The sequence below is a fragment of the Netta rufina genome, assembly GCF_964035555.1.
Source record: "Netta rufina genome assembly, chromosome: 3".
In the NCBI taxonomy this organism is placed as follows: Eukaryota; Metazoa; Chordata; class Aves; order Anseriformes; family Anatidae; genus Netta; species Netta rufina.
The window spans coordinates 85209217-85234544 of record NC_140125.1 but is presented as its reverse complement, the minus strand read 5'-3'; the positions used below and the strand labels follow the sequence as shown (position 1 = coordinate 85234544).

The following is a 25328-nucleotide window of genomic DNA, read 5'->3' as shown; positions in this document are numbered from 1 at the left end:
TGAAAAGTTTAAGGAGAGCTGCTGGATAAATGCAGGCTCTACTGGGATGTAATCAAACTCGGGAAGCACAATGAAAATATTGGCAGAGCTTGGAATAATAGTGCTAACTTCCCCATTTTCTTTGAATTCCAGAATCAAGAAAACTCAAATAGCTATAGCTATATTCATTCTCTAGATCTGAATATGTGCTTTCTGTGATGAAAGACAAAGATATACTACTAAATTATCTATAATTTCAGGTTCATTAAAAAATAGGGAAAATAAAAGGTAAACACTACACTCAGCAAGAAGTGGGTTTATTAATGTGGAAGTATCTGCTATGTTTACAAACTGTTCTTTATCTTCAGTTTGGCTACAAAGAAATACATAGGTGCCACAAATTACAGAGAAAAGATTCACAGCACCTTAACACCATGTGGCACGTTCCTTTTTTCTGGAAGTGAAGATGGGAAGGCATATGTCTGGAATCCAGAAACAGGTAATTTTATGGCTTTTAAGCCAGTTTGTCAAGATTTAAGCTTTATTGAAACACCCTTTTGGTATGAAATAAAACTTCAGTAAGATGAATCAATCTTGATTCAGTAAGATGAATCAATAAGGCTTCAATCTTGAAGCCTTAGCTCTACTTTTTAAATAGCTGTTACTGATTTTCAAGATCTAATCCTTTAAAGAAAATAACTAAGGAGAGGTTGCATTTGTGGTATTTAGCAGGAATGGAGCACCTTAAACTCAGCTGCAATTCCACAATATGCAGATGAATGTATTAAAACAAAATGCACAACAGTGTTTTAAGTCAACTTTTTTTCTGTGTCTGTGTGTTTTGGTCAACTTTCACTCCCGCTGTCAATATTAAATAATTGAAATCCACCGCTAAGATAGCTATCTCTAGTGAAATGCAAGCACAAACAAATACTGTGGAACGCCGCCTTTCCAGAACTTGCTTATCAGAAAAACACAACTCAGCTAACCTGATGCATCCTCTGAGGTTTCCTGTAGCTACACAGCTGTAGCTGTTTTCCGATGTCTTGAATAATTTAAAAACTTAAAAAAAAAAAAAAAACAAAACACTCTTATGCCAAGTAATGTTTTTCAATGAGGAAAATGTCCGAATAATATTTACAGTGGCAGTCACTACTTTGCAGTAATACAGGCTTTAAACAACTCTGATATGCGAAGTACTTGCATATGCCATACTACAGTAATATATCATTTAAGTTGTTAAGCTGTGTTTAGCTTTTTAAGATGAGAACCTCTTTATCTTAATAGTGTAAAAATGAATTAGTTTATAGCTTCAGAATCATTGACTACTTCAGAAAGCTAAACAAAGACAGTGCTTTGGCACCTTACAAAATACTGCGGTTAGTCAACTGTATCAAATACGTTTCCATGGTACTGATAACCATATTTCACTTTTGTAGGAGATCAGGTGGCAATATATTCTGAACTCTCCTTCACATCTCCACTTCGTGATGTTGCCTTTCATCCACATGAACACATGGTGTCATTTTGTGCCTTTGGTCAAAACCAACCCATACTTGTATATATTTATGATTACAAAGGTACAGTACAAAATCTCTTCATACATATGCTTGTAAATGTTCTGTTTTTCAAAGTGATTTGCTTGTGTTAGTGCTTTTGAAGGAAAAAGAAAACTGTGTTTGGTGATAGTATGTATCTATATCCTGGGAGATACTGAGAGGCTTCGGGGAGACGACATTGCAGCCTTCCAGTACCAAAAGGGGCCTACAAGAAAGCTGGAGAGGGACTCTGTCAGGGAGTGTAGTGAGAGGACAAAGAGTAATGGCTTTAAACTAAAAAAGGGTAGATTTAGGTTAGATACAAGGGAGAAATTCTACACTTGGAGGGTTCTGAGGTGCTGGAACAGATTGCCCAGAGAAGCTGTGGATGCCCCATCCGTGGAGGTGTTCAAGGCCAGGCTGGATGGGGTTTTGGGCATCCTGGTCTGGTGGGAGGTGTCCCTGCTAATGGCAGGAGGGCTGGAGTTAGGTGGTCTTTAAGGTCCCTTCCAATCCAAACCATTCTATGAAAACATGACTGGACTTTACTCTGAACAGGGTGGTTGAACTTGGCAATAACTACAGGTCTTTGCTGCTTCAGTTTTAGATGTATTACTGTGTTGTTCTGCATGAGTCTGTCAGCACTTTATGGCACATAGGAAGCATCACGTAAATATTTAGAATCTTCATTTCAGAATCAGGGTGGATTATGAAGCCAGAAAATACCATCATTCCGAAAATTACTGAACAGCTTAAAAAAACTCTGTATTTTGTGTTATGTTAAAAAGTAATGTTGAAGAGCTCTACAGAAGTGAATTCATATAAGAGTGTATAGATTGTTTTATTAATGAGCGTTAAGTATCTGTGGCAGATATGTTTATTCTCCATGTTATCTGCATGTTAAAGAGAATTTGGTGAGAAATGCTAGCTTTGAATTTGTGATCTGCAAAACAAAATCCAGACTGTCTTTTGCAGTCTTCTCTGGTTTTGTGTTTTTGTGGTTAGCTTTAGCAGTGTCATTGTTTCAATTAAGCACATAGTTTCAGATGTCATGTTACATCTTGACAGTAGTTAATGTTAATGTGCATTATGCATTAATTTTTGCATATCTTTAACAGATTTTTGTTTGAATTATATTTGCAGTGAACATAGGTTTATAAAGCTAATCCTGTCTTTATACATTTACTTTTTAAATAGCATGTACTAATGAGATTACTCATATCAAATCTCACAGCTCAGGTTATTTGTCTATTGAACTGGTTGACTTTTACAGGAAAATAAAGTGGAATGACTTTACAATCAGTATTCAGTAGTAAACTTCAACCTAGTAAGATATCTGCATTCTAGAGAATGGAAAAATTGTCAGTTGAAAAAAAAAAAATTGACTGTTTAGTAGACAGTCTTTAAAAAGCTAATAAGGTAGTTTAATGTGTGTATATTTAGAGATCACGCTGATATCACACTGGTAGTTATTTGTATCATCTGACTGTTTAACTAAGTCACTGGTGACAGTAAGATTTTGCATAGATTGTGGCATTTTCTACTTGGTCTGTTAGTAACTTTTTGTTCCTTTTTTGGTTGAAAGCATACAGCTTGCTTTCAGAAGATAGTCTTGCTGCTTTAGTACTGAAAGAGTTAATCATATAGTAATACTAATTTTAGTCACTGACACAGTTTTTCAGACTCCAACAGTAGGTGTTTTACATGCACAAGAACTTTTATAAATATCCTGGACAGAAGTTGCATGAAGAATTCTGTTAACCTTTGTTGGCTTGAGAGCTCAGTATAAAAATGACAAAAGTCAAATGATGTGTTTAAATGAATGAGCATAACTTTTAATGAAAGTGTCCTGTTCTAGAAGAGTCTTTTACCTCCTAAGAATGACACCTATGCTCATATACGTGTCCATCAGCTTCTGAATTTTTCCTCAAGTATAATAAGCTCACTTGAACTAGTTTGAAAAAGCCTTGAGGAGATATACACAGTAAAATAGCTGACTTGAACTCATGGCAAGCTATATGCTTCCTAGCCTTTGAAAATCTTTCCTTCTCCCCCGCACCTCCCCAATATTTCTTCATGGAGAACACCACTCTATCATTAATACCATAATAATACCATAATACCAGCTTAGCGTGAGAGGCTACTGAACACAAATAATAGAAGGGGAGCCATTGTGATCAGGAGGCTTCAGGGAAAAGTAGGGGACTGTGCGGAAAACTTCATTTCTCTTTGAGGTTTTCCTCATTGCACTATTCACAAAATATTACGGTGTTTCACTGAGGACATGGCTGGTAAAATGCTAGTGGTCGTTGAAATTTTTTCTCCTATGATAATGTAAGGCTTCACCTGATATGTTAATATTGACTGTTTCTATAGTTGCACAACAGGAAGCTGAACTTGTAAAAGATCTCAGCTCATCGCTTACCTCAGCTGCACCAAGAGGACCACAAATTTTTAGTAGTTTTTCTGAAAATCCTATGCAAAAAAGTTCAGTGATGTCTCCAGCAGATCATTTTGTCAGCGTTGCAAGAACATCAATGAGAATGCAAAAGCTGAAACAAAAACTTGATTCTGTTACGGTAAGTCAACTTTCATTACTTTCCAGGAATATATAGTTTCCTCAGGCAAAGTTCATATTCTGTGAATGGTGTATGTAACAAAACATACTTATGTAGTCTTTGAATCCCATCAGAAATGAATACATATCACTGATTCTAATGCATCTGTAAGTATCTCTTCGGAAGAGATTAATCGTGTAAAGCTTGGTTACTCTTGTTTATTAAGCATTGATGACAAGGAATGCTTTTTGTTAATGCCCATTGCCATTCATACAATTTACTCCCTGGATCAATACGATCATTATGGCTGAGCTTTAGAAAGGTTGTTAAAGGTGGTTGAAGTTGTTTATTCACCTCTACAATTGTATTTGGCAGAAGTGGCAGAAGTTTCATAGTGGGGGGCTGCAGGGCTGGCCTGTGTGACAGGAGGTGAACTAACCTATGCTGGACACAGACATTTCCAGCAAGCTCTGTAAAGGACAGTATCAATCCACTGAACACTGCAATTGGAAATAATCAGAAGAGCATATGGTACCTCTGCAAAAACATATTTAAGGAAGGGTATGTCTGCGAGGTTCAGGAGACACCAGAGTGAATGGGAGGCAAAGGGAAGCACGTGAGGAGGCACAATTGGAGATACAGGAGGGAGGGTTTGAGAAATGGAGGAGACATGGAATTATACAAGTGGAAATAAAGAGGGAGACGATGGAAAAGGCACAAAAGGAAACACAGGAGGAGATGTGTGAGGGGACACAAAGGAAAAGACAGAGGAGGTATGCCTCTGAAACAACTGCAACCCATGGAGGAATCCATGCTGGAGAAGATACAGCCCCTGAAGGGGGACTTCAGTCTGTGGAGGACTCACACTAAAGCAGATGAAAAAGAGTAAGAAACCAGGAGAGGCCAAAAGAAGGAACCACTGTGTGCTAATCCCAGTCTTCTGCACCACCCATTGCTTTACCAAAGGGACTATGTATAATGCAGTAGCAAAAGCAAAGGGACTAGAGACTTGGAAGGGGAAAGAAGAGGTGTTCGGAGTAAAGTTGAGGCAGTCAAAGAGGGAGGAAAGGTATTTCTGAGTTTTTTGACTGTTTGTCTTGCTTATTTCTCAGTATTTGAATCAGTAATTATTGCCAATCACAAAAGGTTTTAAAGTTAAGTAAAGACTTGAGACTATTTTGCTTGTGACAAGAATGCAGAATATTCCAGAACTGTGCAGTTATGATTGCTGTTCACAGTGACATGATCCGCGTTTGGTTTTGCATGTTTTTCATTTTAAGTATTTTTTGAGTGCATATTGATTTTATGTAGCTTTCAGCTTTGTCTGCATTAATTAGTGAAGCACAAAAGATGCAGACGATTAGATGAAAGTACTTATTGCTGAGGATACTGTAGCTACCCTCCGCAAGTTTTAGGGGTTTTGATTTGGTTTAGGTCTAGTCTGATTCCCTACATTCCCGTTATGCCTGTACTTTGAAACTACCTGAAGAAAAGCTATCCCACAGCCTTCTGCCTTCTGGACTGTGAGCTTCTAGTGGACCCCTTTATAATATACCATACTATAGCTTGCATGGGTGTCCTGGTTTCAGTTAGAATTAATTTTCTTCCTAGTAGCTGGTGGAATGCTGTGTTTTGGCTTAGGATGAGAAGAGTGCTGATAACACCCCGATGTTTTAATTGTTGCAGAGCAGTGCTTATACCAAGCCAAGGACATCTCAGCCTTTTGCTCTGTCCTGCCAACAGGCAGGCTGGGGGTGCAGTAAGAGCTGGGAGGGGACAGACCCAGGACAGGTGACCCAAACTAGCCAAAGGGGTATTCCATACCATCCGACGTCATGCTAAACAATATATAGGGGTGGCTAGCGGGGGGAGGGGGCTGGACTGCTCGGGGTTAGGCTGGGCATCGGTCAGCGGGTGGTGAGCAATTGCATTGTGCATCACTTGTTTGTACATATTATTATTATTTTCCTATTATCACCATTGTATTATTATTATTATTATTGTTATTATTACTTTTGTTATTATTATTTTCCTGTCTTATTAAACTGTCTTTATCTCAACTCACGGGCTTCACTTTCCATTTCTCTCCCCCGTCCCAGAGAGGGAGGGGGAGGGTGAGCGAACGGCTGTGTGGTGTTTAGCTGCCGGCCGGGTTAAACCACGACAATGGGTAATTGTAGAATCTTAGAATGGCTTGGGTTGGAAGGGACCTCAGATCATGTAGTTCCAACCCCCCTGCCATAGGCAGGGATGCCACCCACCAGATCAGATTGGCCAAGGCCCCATCCAGCCTGGCCTTGAACACCTCCAGGGATGGGGCATCCACCATTTCTCTGGGCAATCTGTTCCAGTGCCTCACCACTCTCTGAGTGAAATGGTAGCATGTTGCTGCTGCCTGTACCATTATGTATGGCTCACATAAGAAAGGAAGCCTTTTTGTTTGTTTGTTTGTTTCTTCTCATTATGTACCTCCTCATCTACAAGTGAGCCCTGGTGCCTTGAAGTTGATTATGGGCCAAAGAGATGCATATAGTATGGAGGGAATGGAGCATGTAGCCTTGAATCTGGGACAATTTTTTTTAAGGAAGATGTTCTAGGAGAAATTATTCTTTCTCTTCTGGATGTCTTTTTGTCTACAGAAGAAGACTGAGATAATAAATATTTTATTATAGGAAAAAAAATAGCATATAGCATCTCCCACAGTGATGTGTCTCTTATCACTGTCCCACAGTGTCTCTTATCTGACACTGTTCACCATATGTGCTGTAGACTCATCCCATGCTGACAGATGTACCAGAGTGTCCTTTTCTTTCTTCCCTGTGGGGTACGTTGCCCACAACTAATATCCTCTGTATTGATCCACTGAAACAAGCAATAAAAGGAACTCTGTACCTCGCGTTCTTCCTGTAAGACCTTTCCTCCCCAAAGCCAAACTGACTGTGATGCTCTGTAGGCTCTCAGTGGAGAAAGGTTCAAGACTGAAGGGTTAGGAGTGTGCAGTCAGCATTCACCGACAGTGGCTGATGGCAGGCAGGGAAGCCTGTAGCTTCTGCAGTGTTTTATGCTCGATAGAATGCAGAGGTGGGGAGATCACCACTATGACGAACAGCATCAGCCTTTTAATGCTGAAGTCTCAAATAAGTAGGCATCACTCCAACCAGTACTTGCCAGCACTAGTGTTCTTGGGACTCTGAATACAATCTTAACTTGTTTTACATGGTGCTGTTGCCATACCATTGGTCTTTGCAGTATTATTGAAGTCATTAGTAGCGCTTGTGGTCAAACCAAAGAAGTTCAGTACCTCTTTGCAGACCAGGGACCAATTCTGTGGTTCCACCTGAAGTTTTGTAAGCTCACCTCTTCCCTGTAAGAGGGCAGTATGCTTACTTTAGTTGAAATCATGAGTACTGTCACAGGGAGTTCTTCGTAAGGGTTGCAGCTGCAAGCATGCAGACGAGAAGTCTGTGAATGCTGATGTGCCCTTACAGGGGTCTTTTTAAGTCATAAGAACAGGATCTTTACAGCAACACAGAACCTTTGTAGTGAGGACACAGCTGTTGTGCTGCCACAAACAGCTAGCTGTCTGCCTAAATCTTCAAAAGAAAGCCTTCATCTTTTGAACTTCATGCAACACTGATCATTGATCCCCTTATATACAGTGACAGTCATGACATCAGCAGTTTCCCAATACCACTGCCATAAGATTGTCCTGCTGCCAGAGGAGCTCTAGCTGCTCAGCATGATTTGTTGAGTAGTGTTGTTTCCTGCTGGTCTTGTGTAGCATGACACTGGGTGACTGAAGAAATATGTTGCCACTAGGTGGAACAGCAGTTAGGAAAGAGTAGTACAAGAAGGAATAGCCTTAGCATGGGGGAAGTCAACAGGATATAGGACTTGTAAAGAGGAAAAAGGGATAATAAGCAAGACAAATCCTGTTCCTGCAGACCAGAACCACACTACAATGTGGAGCAGTGCACAGTAGGTGAGAGCGACTCTGGGAGACACTCAGGTGTGCTATGTCTTCAAGTTAAAAATACTTATGTGGACGCAGTCTTAGTTTCACATTCCTAGAAAGGGTAATGCCTTGCGGCTATGCACGTGAATTAAAGGACTGCCCAGTTCTGCTATAGGTGGGAACATTTTGTATGACTTTTGAGTGAATCACAGTTGATGCTTCTGCCCTGCCTTGCAAGCACAAAATAGATGTAACATCTTTCTTTTTCAGTGAAATTTCATGAAAGGTTTGCTATGTCATTGCAGTAGATGGCTTTACAGTTTCTAGTAATTGATCTTCCACTTACAGTTTAGTTAAAGTAGTCCACTCTGCACAACTTGGAGTAGTTAAGCAAGAATAATGAAATGGCTGTTGCTTTTCAAGAGCTGCACAGCTACTGTGGTGGTATCTTTAGACAGTGGTGCAACAGCACCACTCAGATTATGAAACTGGTGTAAGAAACAAGGTAAACCACGTAGTTCCTTTGAGTAGCACAATACATGAAGCATGGTTTCCTATGATTTTCATTTGTCTCTTTCCTGTGTGGATTTTATAGCGTTTGATAATGTATGGTTTTGCCAACCTTTCTGTTAATGTACAGACTTATTTGGGGTTTTGTTTTCTGGTCTACCTTTAATCAAACTTTAAGGACGTAGTATTTCCGAGACCTCTATTCCTCTGTTCAGTTTGACTAAAATTTGATTGGAGGAGGTTTAAAATTTGCAGGGAATTAAGAAGCTGATGGACTGATTATCAATCTAGGTAGATAAGCCTATTTTTTTATTAGGAAAGCTGGGATGAATGTTGACTGTGAAGTAATTGCAGACCTATATACATGTGTGTGTATATATATATAGCCATCAATGTTACTTATTTCAGAATCAATTTTACTAAGCATTGCAAGTATAGTTTTTCGCCTTAACCTGTTGATAAGTTATGTGTTTGACATGCTTTCTTATTATTACTTGTCTGTGAAGACACTAGCAGCTTGCATCACAAATACTATTTCAAAATATGTTTGCTGTTCTTTATGAAATAGTTTCATCTTTCATTTTTTCCAATTAAAGCATCTAATTTTAAAAATAAGTTATTTTAAAATATATATATAAAATAATAGTTCCAGATAGAAGTTTTAATTTCTCTTGACTTATTTCAATTTAGTAGTTATCATTCATTTAACTTTGCCGTATTATATATTTCAATGTGAAATAATGCTTATTAACCCATGAGCAGCAGTTTTACATAGTTTTATGGGCTTGTGTTCTACATGACGTGATAACATCCATGACTAACTGGCAGAATTTACATAAATCCTGGTAATATGTTAATATTAAAACTTAAATCCAGATTGCAAATTATTTGATACTTTATAGCTTTGGATGTATATACATATACACATGTGCAGCCCTCTTTCTCACGTGAAAAATGATGCTTGCATAAAAGTAAATGTAGGTTTTTCTGGAGCCTTTGCTAAAGTATGTACTCCCACCAATGCTTTGCTAAGGTGTTAGTCAGAGTAAGCCTAATAAAAGCTTCATCTCAGCTGATTACATGAGAAAATATGTCCAAGTGCCTGGGTACAAGATGGTCGGTCTGCCGAAAATGGAGACGGGAGTCTATTAAGCCATGCGTATGGTGGCAGACTGCTGTATGGTGGGGTTGGAATGTGAAAATCCAAATGCGAATGCAGATATTATCTTTTATGTATTTGTCTGATGCTATGTAGGACTGGAAACTATGGTTCTATAGGTCATGTTTGCACACCAGTGCCTTGTCACATCTAGGGAGTACCATGTTGGAAAAAGCATGTTAGTGGCATGCCTTGTTGGCAGCATACCTGACCTGAGATCAGGCTTGGGGTCATGCTTTATGAGACAAAGTTGGAGATTCCAGATAACAGATGTGTCAGCCCAGAGATTTCTGGGTGACACCTGCAAGTACGTAACAGCAGTAACTGATGGACATAAAATTAATTTGTAAATGCAGAGTTTAGAGGTCTGCAACTTAGCTGTATGACTGGGAGATGTAATATGAATATGTGAAAATTCAGTTTAAGCTAGACAGAAATTGAAAAAATTCTGATCCTGTATGAGTTGTGTTTTTGGTATTGTGATAAGTACCTCCTTTCTAGTCCCTATAGATCAATGTTTTTGGTTGTTTTTCTTCTTCAGTACCTAAACGTGAACCTTAATGAATGATAGAAGTTTCTTTCCTTCTCCTCTACACCATTACCATCCTTGTTAGCCCAGAAAACATGTCATTACAACCAAGAGTTGTATATTGGACTACAAGGATTTAGGAATTCACAAAAGCTAGATTGTTTTGCTACAACATTAAAGCATGTGTGATAAAAATATTTCTGTATCCATTTCAATTGGACATGTAAGTATGAATTTCTTTATAAATCCAGAACGCGGAGCTGGCTTCTTTACCTCACAAGGAAATTGCAGTGTAGTGAATCTTGGCAGCAATTATCTGTGCCTTAGGGAACTAATGCTAATGTATGTCTCTATTCACAGAAGTTTTTGGTAGGAAAACACTTAATCCATCTCTAGTCATTAAAAGAACTCAAATGCATTTATTTCAGTGTTACTACGTACGTCCTTAAAATTTCACTTCCATCTAGCAATCAAAATACCTGTTTATAACTTTGCAAAGCAACAGGGTAATACATGTTAAGTAGATATGGAAAGAAGGACTTCTTTTAAAGGTATAATATCCTAGCTGTGAAATTGTGATTTTTTTAATGTCAGAACTTTTCATGCTATAACTTGAAAGAGAAAAAAACTTAAGGACAGCATCTATTTATGCTCTGCAGATTGCTAGAATCAATTATATATTGGCTGCCTTCTCTTTGAATATGTGAATAATTCTAAATTAATTAAAAACGCTTGGCTTTTTCCAGTCATCTTCATGGCATATTCCTGAAACAAAACAAGAAAAATATTAAAAGGTTATTGAAGAGATTACCAAAATTCTGTTACTCAGAGGGTTTTCAGTATGATGTTACATGAGTAGAATGTAGAAGAATTCTTCCTTATACACAGAACTACCTACAAATGTTGTTTTTTTTTTGTTCCTTGAGTGTATTACTACACCAGAATTCATTAAGAGAGTAGGTACTGGGAGAGCATCCAGAAGCTTTCTACCTCAGATTGCACTGAATGTAGTGCACGTTGATCATTAAGCTGTATGACTACATTGTCATATATGATGCTTTAATACAGTATATGTCAAATCCTATGATATGTAGTTCTCTGTGATGGTTTCCTTTTAGAATTTAGTTGAAACGCAAAACAAAACTCATCTATAGAATTTAAAGCCACTGCTTTTCAGAAAAGATATATAGACTTCGTAGTAAATACACAAACACGACACTGATGCCATCTAAGCCATCAGGTGGAAGAAGGTGGAAACTTGTCATCTTGTCTGCAACAAAGACCTAGAGCCAGATGCTGAAATGGTGTCTCTTTTTATGCTGCTGTTGTCAGAATCTGCCTTCCAGGTTGTCCTGTATTTGAAAGATTCCAAGATACCATGCCTGACTTCTGGGTTTTAGCGTAGGTCAGGAAGAGAAGTACTCTTACAGTAACTTAGCTTCTACCTGAAGATGGAAAACCAGAAGGTCGCAATACAGTAAGTAATGAGGATTCATTTTAAAATATTGCCAGTTATTTGAATGTATTTGGCTGAGTACAGGAAGAAGCCATAATGGCTGTGCTGGCTGAAATAGTTTTTTTTTTAATTGATCTTGCCTGCACTACGACATTTTTTCTACAAGTTGTCAGAGGAACTACTGACATTCTGTAATCTTATATATCATATGTATAAGAAATAGGCAGTATTTTTAAAACCTCTTTTTTACTCTCAGTAAGTTCATATAATTATTTTAAGTTTCTCCCAAACAGAACTTGTAAATGGATAAGAAGCCATTTTTTCCCCCTGTTGTGCATCCTATGCTTGGAAAAAAAAAATAGTTTTCTTTCTTATTAGAAGCGAAACCATGGCTGAATAGTCGGTTATTTTATTTTTTTTATTTTTTATGGGAAGCCTTAAAAATTTAAAGATCTATCCAATTCCAAAATGAATATGGAAAGGAGTTTTTTTTTTTTTGTTTTTACTTAAGAAATCTTCAGTGAGCCAATGTATTGTATACTTAAATTTGTTCTGGATACCCCTGCTGTAAAAGAATATAGAAAAATTACCAGAAGCTCAAGCATGAGTAAAACAACTGCTAAGAGATATGGAAGAGTTTGCATGGAATGACTAAACTGACTAGAGCTTCCCTCAGCTTTGCTAGGGGATCAGGTGGAGATGAGTGAGAGGGAAGTTGTGATAGAAATACATAAAATCATGAATAATGTGTATGTGTGTGTGTGTGAATATAAAAATGTGAGTTATACTGTTAAATGTGTGGCATTATCATGTTATTTGCCAGTGGGTTGTGTGGTAATTCTCCAGAACAGTTACTAATGTTTTTTTCATCAGATTAGTAAATAATTTTAAAAATCCACAGAAGTTGGATTTTAAAATGTTTACCAAGGTTACTGTTCTCAAAATTACTTCTATAGCTAACTCAAGTCACATCAATGTGGCCTGCTGCATGATAGTAGGTTTGGGTTACAGTTGTTTAATTATCATATTAATGGAAAACATGATGCTATAACGTAGGCAGAGACAATCATTTTTCTGACGACCTGTACAATACGCTCCATTAGAATAAGCTCTCTTAAATGAAATAGGAGATTCTGAAGACTACTGTATTCTTTTTTCTTTATATTTCTCTTACCCCCTCCCCCAATATTCCTTTTCAGAAGCTAAGAAATGTTTTTTCTTGTTCTAGTTTTCTTGCTCTAGGAAATTGTTGCAGTTATTACTTTAAATGTAGCTACTCCAAGCTGCACACTTATAAGGATGTGCTTTATTAAGGCATGGTGAAACCATTTTTGGGGTCTGAAATCCTATAACCTTATGCATTTTAGTTAGTGGATACAAACTTTTTTTTTCCTCATTAGTCAAGCAGATATTGTTGAATAGTTGTGATAGCAAAGCAAACATTAGTATGAAATGACTCAGGTATTATTAGAGGATTTATATAGGTAAATACTTAATAGCAAATGATTATTTTGCTGTAATTTACCTTCATATATCTTAATATTTTATTATAAAATATGGTTTTGGAAATTGTTGTGAAACATTTTTTATGCTAATTCATTCAATTTGTCGGTTTTAATTCTAAGACAGTTGGACACAATTATAAATTGCTTTTAGACTATGTTGCTTGTGTTAGGAGAAGTTGAACAAAACTTTTTTCCCCTAGCTTTCTTCTGTGAAAATGCCAGAAAAAGCAGGCCAGATCCTTAAAATCTATATTATTTCCTTATGTTAGAATATTCTTTTCTTAGAAACATTTTTTTCTACGCATTCTTCTTTTTTTCAGTAAATATGAAATGAAATTTAAAATAATGCAGGCAGATTATGTGAAAGAAAGGAAGCTATTGACTGTATTTTGTAAATAAAGGAAATTTGGCATGTGATGAGTAGTTACAGACACCCTGTCTTCATACTACTTTGTATGGATTTACCAGTTACTCTACTTATTTACAGCTACTCTGCAGTAATTGCTACTCAAGTTGCTACTTTCCACACTTGTGCAGTAAATAAAAGAAAATTGGTAAAAGCAAGATATTTTATCTTCAAATAGATGTCATTCTCTGGGTAGCTACCTTAGAAATGAGTAATTCTCATTAAATAGGCATTCCAGCTTGTCTTTGTGCAGTGTGAGCTTCCTCCAAAGTCAGATCTCCAGTAAGATCTGGTACCAGAATTGTGAAGTCTTCCCGAGTTCCCTGAATACCTAAGTTAGTTATATTGAGGGCTTTTTCCTCTCTCTAAGCTTTTATTTAGCATTAACAATATGTTTATATCTTTTTACATGGGTTTTACTGATTGGTCCTTTAATTTTATTTCCAGTTTTGTCACCTTAGTTTTCTTGCCACGAATGTTTGTACAGTATTAAAGAAAAGTTAGTCACTGTTTGTTTTCTCCTTGCTGAACAAAGTAAATGGGGGTATCTGAGCAGTGTTATGTATATTCAAATCATATTTAGAGCAAAGAAAGCTGGGCTCGCTCATACTGGTAAAAGAGAAAAGATTATATCTGCTCATGCCAGCTGGCTTATTGTCACCAAGGTGTGCAGAAAGCAGTTCTTGTTAACAAGGATATTTTATGCAAGAAAGTACCATAAAGATGGTACTTTATGTATTAAGTGATATATAATTAAGTGATTTAATTCACTTAATTGTTGTCCATTTTTTTTTATTAGTGTATTTTTTGGGTGGAGATAATTTCTTGCAACTTGTTAGGTGAGAAAGAACACTACTTGTGGCCCAGATACTGAGATACTGTAAATCAACAGTAAAAAAAAAAAAAAAAAAAAAAAAAAAAAAAAAAAAAGTTATAGATGAATAAGCCTCAAAGGATTTTTAATGAAGTTTCACAAATTCCTTTTATATTCGCTTAGTTGGAGTAAGCAATTTGCTTCTCATTCAAACAAAATAGTTTAAAATAACTATAAATTTGCATTCAAAAGTGCTGCTTTAATATGAGGAAATCTGTCAGGTTGCTTTTTTTTTTTTTTGCTTTCTCTCATTATAGTTACATTACAATCTCTGGAACAAGCAAATGAGGGCTTGTCAATTTAAGAAATTAGATTACATTTTTTGTTTAAAATACATAGCTTTAGAAGTGAAATTCAAGCTGGCTTACAGGAAGTTACTTTTTTGTTATTTAGAATAATAGGAATGATAATGATGTTTTCACAGAAAATACACCTTTTGAACATCATGGAAAAACAAATCAGAAAAGTCTACCTAAAATGGATTTTATACATGCTTGGGAAAGCCTATAGTATATTCAGATGCTTGAGTTGAGGTGAATAAAGGGGGAGGGGGCTTACAGATGTCTGAGTATTTACACGATTACCTGAAACTGCATGCTGTATTTACAGTTATGTCCTAATGTGTTTTTATCACCAGATGCAGAGGAATAGGTTTCTGTATTTATTTGAGCAGCTGTGAGTCAAGAGTTTCTGCTGTCTATTTTTCTTAAAAGGAAGAGAAGTAAAATTGTAACTCAATCTTTAGGTGTGTTTTGAATGGGACACAAGTTAAATCCATCTCCATTTCCAAGAAAATTATACTTTTTTTTTTTTTTTTCCTGTAACTGGTAAAGAGAAGTCATGTTTGTTTTTTTTTTGTTTTTGTTTTTGTTTTGTTTTGTTTTGTTTTTTGTTTTTTGTTTTTTTTTTTTTTCCTGGTCATACCATCTTTGATATCAAGATTCAAAACCAACCTTGGAAGAGTCCACAGTTTACATATAGCTTTTATTAAGTTAATGAACCTAGCTTACACTGCTATAGCTAATGACATTAGCCAATTCTGTTAACTTGTATATCCAGGCATGTTCTCGTGCCGAAATGCCAGTTTTGTCCAGTCCAGGAAAGGTCATAATCTCAGTGCTTCACAATTGAGAAAGTCTGTGTAGTGTAACCTACACCTGTGCTTTGTACAAAGAATTTCGTTTCCTTTGTGGCTTAAACAATAAACTAGTACTTCAAATGTGTAATTCTTAACAATAAAAAAAGTCTTAAAATTAAAAATTTTTGTGGTAAGCCTGTAATTGAAATGCAGGAACTCTAGCAGAAATGAGAAACTGAAAATATATATATATATAATTATTGTATGCTGAGGTATGTCAGCTGTTGGCAATGGCTGTATCTACACTGTACAATGGCTATCTCTAAACTGTATGATTGAGCACCTTCTAGCTTCAGTTTCCACATGCATGCCCTAATCATTTCTGGGCTTCCATGTGGAAAAAATATAATGCACAGAAATCACAGGGGAACTATGTTATAATCTAGATGAGTTCTTGATCGGAATAATCGGAGTAGGAAGACTGCAGGGAACATCAGGGGAACAAGCTTACTTCTGACAAAGCCAGTGTGTTTCAATTTTATCTATGTGTAAGAGGATGATAACTTACGTTTTTTGGTATTTGACATTTAGACTAGAAGTTACTTATGAGCAGAATAGATTTGTCTGGATGATAGCGGTATGCCTGCCACACCAAAATTCCAGCCTTTGCTGGATACTTTCTAAAACTATTGTGATAGAAATAAATACATTTTTACCTAGATATAAACTTGATTCACACTTACATTGCAAATTTAAAAGTTGTATTGTACTATTTAAACATTATCACTTATGTATTTTTCTCTGTGCTAGAAGAATAGAATTTGTTTTGGTTTTGTATCAGATTCAGATGTTAGCTCTTATTTAAACCACAATCTTAAGGAATTTAACATTTTTTTAAATTGTCTTTAAAAACAGTGTCCTAGAGGCCTGAAGTTTCAAAAGGGAAGACTAAAACTAAAAGAGTAAGAGGCAGTATAGAGCTGGACAGCTTGATTTGACTTGCAAGTACATATGGAAATGCTGATTATATTGGTTGCAAAGGTCATAAAATTCCATTCTCAGGAAAAAAAAAAAAGAAAAAGAAATGGCAGTTGTCAGCCTGTCAAGTCTTGCAGTCTTCTGTTTTTTGTCTCATGCAGTTCACTTTTAATGTGAAAACTAGTTCCACTGAAAATGTATATTTGCATAATTTGCATAGAGCTGCCCTAACAAAAAAGAAAATGCAAATCATGTTTGTTTAAACTTGGCAAAAAATATGTAGGTATATTTTTATTGCTACAAAAACTACATGAATGTTATAACTTAGTTTTACTCAATTCAGGATAGTAAACTGTGTCTTTGATAAAGCTGTGGTTTTTGCATGAAGCAAGCGAAGCCTGTTGTGAAAAATAACTAGATTGATGGTTGGTTATCTTAGCCAACTTTGCTCGTTGTTGTAAAGGTATTTAGCAATGCCTTCCCACAGCATGCATTTCAAAAAAAAAAAAAAAAAAAAAAAAGATTGCTTCACTCTATTCTGTAGGTAGCCTGATGTCTGTTGTAGGAAAATTAATTACTCTTAATAGAACACTAAACTTTACCTGGAAACAATTCTGTTGAATCATTAGTCCTCATATCTGAATAGTTCCCTCCTCTCCTATAGTGGTGGTGGTGTGTTGTTTTTGCTGTCCTCCCCTTGGGCCTTTTAAGAGATTTAAGTAGTACTTGGGAACTAGTGGCACAAAGGTCATAAAACTGATGCTACATTTACTTCAGACGGGCAGACTTGTATAGCCCACCTGCACTGAGCTTCCCTGCTCTTAAGGGAAGGAATGAATGGCAGGCTTGGCAGACTTCTTAAATTTATCACTGTCTTTTAAATCTCTCTTTTATGAAAGCATGGGGGTTGTGGGTTTGTTGTTTTTTCTTTGTTTTTATTTTGTTTTTATCTTGCTTTTAAGGACTTGGCGAGGAAGAGTTGTAAGATAGAACTGACTTTGCATTTTTAAATGCCTGATTTTCTTAAATCTTCAGGAGCATGTTCACTTCTAATGTATGTGTCTAGTGCATTTGATTTCAAAGCATGCTATGTGGCATGTTTAATGAAAGTATTTGGGTAACAGCAGGAAAATAAGTGAATTAAATACTGTACAGGAATATTTACAAACTCTGTAAACATTTCTCTCATCATTTCATTCAAGCATCGTGATTTAAAAAAAAAAAGTTTCTTCTGCTGTTTTGCTCTCCCTCTTTCCCCAAAAAATGAGCCAGAGAAGTGTCTGTAAGAGGTAGTTTTGAATAGTTTGCTCTACTGTGTTTAGTTAGATTTCCAAAGAGTGATACATTCAAACCTGTCTTTATTCCCTAGTAGGGTTGGAATCCAGTTGTTTGCTGTCAAATTTGAAAGATGATTCCAAAACGTTTCATGAGCATACCTGACTGCAGAACATGCATTTGTTTCATTGGTTGTGAGGAAGAAGCCAGTAGTGTGCACCCAGCACAAAATACATGCAGAGGAGGGATCTAATTGCAGTCTTCCTGCAGAAGGGCTCCCGTTAGAGTGAACAGTCAATAAAAGGAGATGAAGCACCAGGAAACTGGGCTCGACATGTTTGCGTAACAAGATTACCTTTCTGTGTTTGAATAAACACATAAGTTAATGACTTTCTATATTTGTGTGTATCACAGAAAACTTTATATTAATGAAACTTAGCTGCTTCCATATGTAAATGTACCAAAAGCAGATTGATTGTGTTGTTCACAAAACCAAGCCTTGCCAACATGCTTGCATTTCACAAGTGGGTATTTATTAACATTCAGTCAAATTCAAAAATTCAAAGCACTAAAATCTAGATGCTTTACAGCTTTTTATATCATGTTCCCTGGCTGATCTGATTTTGTCTTGCTTTTCTTTCTGTTCAGTTTTGGAATATGGTCATAACAATCACAATTAGTTGCTAAGAGAGTACTCCACTAGTAAAAAGGCAGTTTTTTAACATATTCTTCTTTCAGTAGATGAGTTTACAGTACGATGAAGGTCTAGTGGAGTAATAAAGAGATGATAGCAGATGTCCTCCATACCCCAGTCAGGTTACTCAATGCGCATTTTTAGTTCTGTATTGCCTTCATCCCAGGACATCAGCCAATGCCCAAATACTCTGCTTTAATAAAACCTGTTAAATAAATAAATATTTAATAAAAGATTTAATAAATATTTAATATTTATTATATGACAGAAATAGTATTTATATAAATTATGAGTTCTGGGAATAAACCTCTCTTTGTTTTAGCTGCCTTTGTTTCTTTAAATAAAATAAGCCAGTAAATTGAACATTTGAAAAATGTCATTGTTATGTTTTGGCCCCTGAGTGAAGTTTAAGGGTCTGATTGAACTTTGCTGAAGTGCAAGGAAGTGAGAGGAGGCTTTTAGTTAGAATAAGTGACTATGCACATTGTTCTGCATTGTGTAAGAGCCTTGATTTGAATGGGTTAAAAAGTGTTTTATGTAAATAGCTCTCTCAAAAAAAATAGCATTCATATCTACTTTGAAGAAATTTACCAATCTTTTATTTAAGGTCTATTTTCCCTCCCTTTTGGCCATTTTACCAAAAGCAGACAATGAAAGCAGTTAACAAATAATAAAATGTTCAATTTGATTATGTGAAAAACTCAGAATTTCATATTTTTTATATAGGCTCTTTGGGATAAGATATCAAGAGTAAAGTTTGGGAAACATTTACGCTTTGTACTAGAAGCATGTATGCCAAGAAACTCCACAGCAAATCAAATTTTAACTACATTATCTTTGTTATTATGGAAATTATGGCTGCAGGTATTTTTTTGTATAGCTTACATAAAGGAAGTGCCTGGTGTTTTGCACTAAGTGTACTGTATTGGCTTGCAGAAATAGGTTTGAAGTTAGGACTGGTTTAAGATTTTTATTTTTTATTTCTCTCAGACTAATATTGAGTAATCTCTTCTTAGATTTAGCATGGTTTGACTACTCAAAAATGGGAAGTTATTTTATATATCGCAGTTCACAACCATATATAAATGACATCTTATTTTTATATACTAAGATGCAACAAGATGCTAATTCAAGCAGTTCTTTACACTTCTCACTGCTTGAGAGTTTGTGCCCATATAAAAACATGCAGTTCAGTTTGTAGCTCAGTCACTAATTCTTCCACAACTCTCTCTACAAATGTTAAGAAGAAAAACAACAAAAAACTGTCCATCTAAATTGATATTTTCCATCCACTTGTCTTAATTTTTTCCTAAAATTTAATAGTTATTTGAAATAAGTAATTATTTCTGTCTTAGCTGTTGCATCAGCAAGTAACCCAGGAAATTACACTTCATTTTCTGATTTGTCTTTCCTATTACAGGCAAGCTCAAATCTCTTGCTTCCTGCGCCATCATCACTGTCACCACACTCCAAGCTAAGACTGACAAGCACACTGAGCACTCCACTGAATCCTCTGTATGCTTTCACAGCTAAAAGCGGTATGTTTTTCTTTATTTGATCACTCTCTCTAGTGAATGAGTAATAACTTCTGCTAGGATTTTTCTTCTGTCTGGATAAACTTTGCTTTGTAGCTCTTTCAGGGCGTGGCCAGGTTATGTGATATTGTTTATTATAAAGTGCAGTGTGATACTGTCCCATACTTATACTTGTTCCTTCATAATGTTCATTTTCTTTTATATGTACACTTATTAGTGCTGTAAGTTCCCAGAACAGTGTGTGATTGCCAGTTTTTCTTAATTTAACATTTTGTTTTGAAGTATCTTGAACACAGACACTGCAAAGCACTGAAATCATATTTTTAAAAAGCGTGTGTATTAATAGAGGAAAACAATAATAAGAAAAGCATTTAAGCATTTTACCTAGGAGCAGTAGTGCTCAGTAGTCTGTTTACAGTAGTATTTAACTTATATTTAATTTTTCCTAAAACATTGTGTTCAAAGATTTTGAGAAAAAGGGTAAGCAATCAACCTCCACATTTTTGTGCTATGTAATTACTTTGATAATATCTTGTTGCATTGCTAATCATAATCATTGCTAATCATTTTGTTTAACAACAAAATAGATAATTCCATATGCTTTTTTCTTTTTTTGGGAACCTATGAAGACAGGAAATTGTAACCTTAGTTTCCAAGTGTTTATTTTTTGTTTTGTATCCTTCAGAAAAGTAAAAAGAATTCTAGGGGAAGAAGGGAATACATAGTGAACTAGAAACAGGTAATAGAGATTTAAAATGTTGATAGTACAGAAAGGGATAGTCTCTAATTATATAGAATTATCTCATAATGGAACATGATTTTTATTGGTAAATCATGTTATGATTACTTTTTGTATTTTTTTTTAAGAATGAGTCCTTAGCATGGACCACTAGTTTCACAATCATTCTCAGCCACAGCACAAATGGTCAGCTACCAATGAACTTGTGCGTTTCCATTTTTCTACCATTTTTCATTTTTTAAGAAAAAATCTGTAACAAGCATCATAAGCATCTGCTGTGAAATAGATATTATTGTTTCCAGCATATGAAAATGTTATAGAAAGAGAATACATATTCTATTTTCTACATATTTTGAATAGGATAGATAGAATAAGTGGTTAAAATAAGTGGACTAGCCACTTGAAGGACATTAACATTATACCCATTTGACAACTTAGTGTGTAATATTGCTCAAACCAGTGTCTTGAAGCTTGCAGAAGCACAGATAAATGTGTTGATGGCAACTTCTTAAATAGCATGATCAAACGTAGATATTTGCACGTTTATTAGCGTGCACGTACGTTTATGCACGCTTCCAGAATAGTTGTTTCCAAAACTGATCAATACTTTAACACAATCCTCAGTTATAGGGTATTAATTATGGAAGTATAGTGAAAAGAGGTACATTTTAATGGTCTTTCACCAGTCAGTGAAAGCAGTGAGAAAATGAAGACTCCTAGGGGAAAAAGACCATGAAAAGTCTAGTGGAGCACAACTGAAATAAATTTCCTGTAAGAAAATCTTAACAAATCCTAAATGATTTTTGTCATTTTAAGTATCCTTCAAGTTCTGCTGCTGTGATAGAACTGTTTTTATTGAAATATACAAGAAAGCTTTACTCGTTTAGTTCATCTTTCCCCATTTCTTAAGTGTGAAGATAGGTGCTTGTGTTTGTAGCTGTTAACTATCAGTTTAGTTTTACTTTTGAATAATATAAAAACTGTAATATATATACTTCTCTCTATATATACAAATATATAACATATGTTATATATAATAATCTATATATATTATATCTGGTATATATCTGATATATCTGGTGCGGCCTCACCTCGAGTACTGTGTGCAGTTCTGGGCACCACAGTATAAAAAGGACATGAAACTGTTGGAAAGTGTCCAGAGGAGGGCTACGAAGATGGTGAAAGGCCTGGAGGGGAAGACGTACGAGGAACGGCTGAGGTCACTGGGCCTGTTCAGCCTGGAGAAGAGGAGGCTGAGGGGAGACCTCATCACGGTCTACAACTTCCTCGTAAGGGGGTGTCGAGAGGCAGGAGACCTTTTCTCCATTAACACTAGTGACAGGACCCGCGGGAACGGGGTTAAGCTGAGGCAGGGGAAATTTAGGCTGGACGTCAGGAGGGGGTTCTTCACAGAGAGGGTGGTTGCACACTGGAACAGGCTCCCCAGGGAAGTGGTCACTGCACCGAGCCTGTCTGAATTTAAGAAGAGATTGGACTGTGAACTTAGGCACATGGCCTGAACTTTTGGGTAGACCTGTGCGGTGTCAAGAGTTGGACTTGATGATCCTTAAGGGTCCCTTCCAACTCAGGATATTCTATGATTCTATGATTCTATATAGTCTGTACTAAAACAGATCTACTCATGTATGGAGTCTGCTGGAAACACAAAACTTTTTCATATGTTGGTTTCATTTATACACCATATATGTCTGTTGTGTCATAAAATAATACAACATCATTAACTGTGTCTAATACAAGGATCTTTCATTTTTGACCGGTGGATGGTTACACGTTCCGGAGTGCTATGTAGGCAGTTATTCTGTCTTTCTTCTCATGCTCCCTGATCAACTTTTTGCTGTGTATCTAATGCTTCTGGCATTAGATACTGGCGCACGCTTCATTGGGTTAGAAACTGGCTGGATAGCCGGGCCCAAAGAGTCGTGGTAAATGGAGTCAAGTCCAGTTGGAGGCCAGTCACTAGTGGCGTTCCCCAGGGCTCGGTGCTGGAGCCGGTCCTCTTTAATATCTTCATCGATGATCTGGAAGAGGGCATTGAGTGCACCCTCAGTAAGTTTGCAGATGACCCCAAGCTAGGCGCGTGTGTCAATCTGCTTGAGGGTAGGAAAGCTCTGCAGGAGGATCTGGATAGGCTGCACTGATGGGCTGAGGTCAACTGCATGAAGTTCAACAAGGCCAAGTGCTGGGTCCTGCACCTGGGGCGCAATAACCCCAAGCAGAGCTACAGGCTGGGAGATGAGTGGTTGGAGAGCTGCCAGGCAGAGAAGGACCTGGGAGTGATGGTTGATAGTCGGCTGAATATGAGCCAGCAGTGTGCTCAGGTGGCCAAGAAGGCCAACAGCATCCTGGCTTGTATCAGGAACAGTGTGACCAGCAGGGCTAGGGAGGTGATCGTCCCCCTGTACTCAGCTCTGGTGAGGCCGCACCTCGAGTACTGTGTTCAGTTTTGGGCCCCTCGCTACAAGAAGGACATCGAGGTGCTTGAGCAGGTCCAGAGAAGGGCGACAAAGCTGTTGAGGGGCCTGGAGAACAAGTCCTACGAGGAGCGGCTGAGGGAGCTGGGCTTGTTCAGCCTGGAGAAAAGGAGGCTCAGGGGCGACCTTATTGCTCTTTACAGATACCTTAAAGGAGGCTGTAGCGAGGTGGGGATTGGTCTATTCTCCCATGTGCCTGGTGACAGGACGAGGGGGAATGGCCTTAAGTTGCGCCAGAGGAGTTTTAGGTTGGATCTTAGGAAGAACTTCTTTACTGAAAGGGTTGTTAGACATTGGAACAGGCTGCCCAGGGAAGTGGTGGAGTCACCATCCCTGGAAGTCTTTAAAAGACGTTTAGATGTAGAGCTTAGGGGTATGGTTTAGTGGGGACTGTTAGTGTTAGGTCAGAGGTTGGACTCGATGACCTTGAGGTCTCTTCCAACCTAGAAATTCTGTGATTCTGTGATTCTCAAAGCAAAATGCAGAATTTTAATTACAGTGAAGGTAGCATGTAATCCTAATAGCAATCTTTTTAACTATGTAACTGGTGTATGTTCTTGCTGTACAAACTTAACATTGTAGTTGATGTCTTGTGATATGGACAGTGTAGTAGCCTGGATGCATGCAGCACTTTCTTCTTTTAAGTGACAATTTAATTGTCCATGTCTTCCAATAGGTAGAAATAGTGGAAGGACTGAGAATCTACTTTTGTGATTTATTAGTGATAGCAGTAATACTGCATATCTTTCCTGAGTTTTAAATCTTACTGTATCCAGATATATTTGTAGAAATAGCTGTAAATGATTTCATAGGATTTCAAACGAAAGTAACATCCAGGACTGTGTCTTTAAACATGCATGCTAATTTAACAGATGGGTTCTGCGCCCTCTCAAACATGTAGTATATTTTAGCTTTACTTCAAGTGTACACTTTCACTGTATGTAGGCTTTCATGGAGCCCATAGTTCTTGTTTTGTTCTGCTTCTTGCCTTCCTCATTTCCCCCAAGATCAGTTATCTCATGGTCACTGAGGCAGGACTGCCTTTGTCTCCAGTCAGTTCTGCTTTATTAATTATTAGCAGGGCCAGAGATGCAGCCCACCTTAGCCTGTCTAGCATCTGTATCAAAAAGTTGTCCCCAGCACATTCATAGAATCATAGACTATCCTGAGTTGGAAGGCACCCACAGGGATCATCAAATCCAGCTCTGGTTCCACACAGGACCTCCCAAAAAATCAGGCCCACGTGTCTGAGAGCGTTGTCCAAACACGGCTTAAATTCTGATCAGTGCTGTGACTACTTCCCTGGGGAGCCTGACCCCTCCCTGTCCCAGCTCCATGCCGTTCCCTCGGGTCCTGTCGCTGTCCCCAGAGAGCAGAGCTCAGCGCCTGCCCCTCCGCTCCCCTCGTGAGGGAGCTGTGGGCCGCCATGGGGCCTCCCCTCAGCCTGCTCTGCTCGGGGCTGAACAAAAGAAGTGACTTCGGCAACTATTCATATATCTCGCCCTCTAGACCCTTCACCACCTTCACAACCCTCCTTTGGGCAACTTCTAGTAGTTTTATGTTATTATACTGAGGCACCCAGAAATGCACACAGCACTTGAGGTGAGGCAGCACTGGAGAAGAGAGGGACAATCTCTTCCCTTGACTGGCTAGCAATGCCATGCCTGATGCACCCCAGGATACATTTGGCCCGTGTTGGCTGTGACCACTGACCACATAGTCTTTCAGGTGTTTTTCGAGAAGTCTGAATTGCTTGTAGCCTATGTTTTTGTCTTTTAAGCAGATACAAAAATGGTCAAAATTTTCTGTGAGAAGCAGGGTCTATGATTGTGACCCTTCCTGCTATTTAAAGAAAGCGTTGTTCAGTTGCTTTTCTTGATCAGGCAGTCTCTAGCAGGTACTCCCAAAATAACCTTCTTCAAGGCCTCCACGTTCTTACCTTTACGCTCTTGACAAAGCTGTTACCTACTCCACAAAAAAAAAATAAAAATCTAAGACTAAAAATCTTTGGTATCTACAATTGAGGTTCTACATTCCTTGTGCTGTATAGTTCCGCTTACACTCATGC

At 37.4% G+C, this 25328-nt stretch overlaps 1 protein-coding gene across 3 annotated transcripts in view; it reads left to right on the top strand.

The window, feature by feature from the left end:
* AHI1 (Abelson helper integration site 1) overlaps positions 1–25328 on the top strand; it is a 94400-nt gene that overhangs the window by 28749 nt on the left and 40323 nt on the right. For all 3 annotated transcript variants that reach the window (XM_084283594.1, XM_084283593.1, XM_084283592.1), the window contains exons 17-20: positions 348–478; positions 1419–1559; positions 3894–4096; positions 19915–20032. In XM_084283594.1, the coding sequence (XP_084139720.1) occupies positions 348–478; positions 1419–1559; positions 3894–4096; positions 19915–20032 (593 nt within the window). The remainder of the gene's footprint in view (positions 1–347; positions 479–1418; positions 1560–3893; positions 4097–19914; positions 20033–25328) is intronic.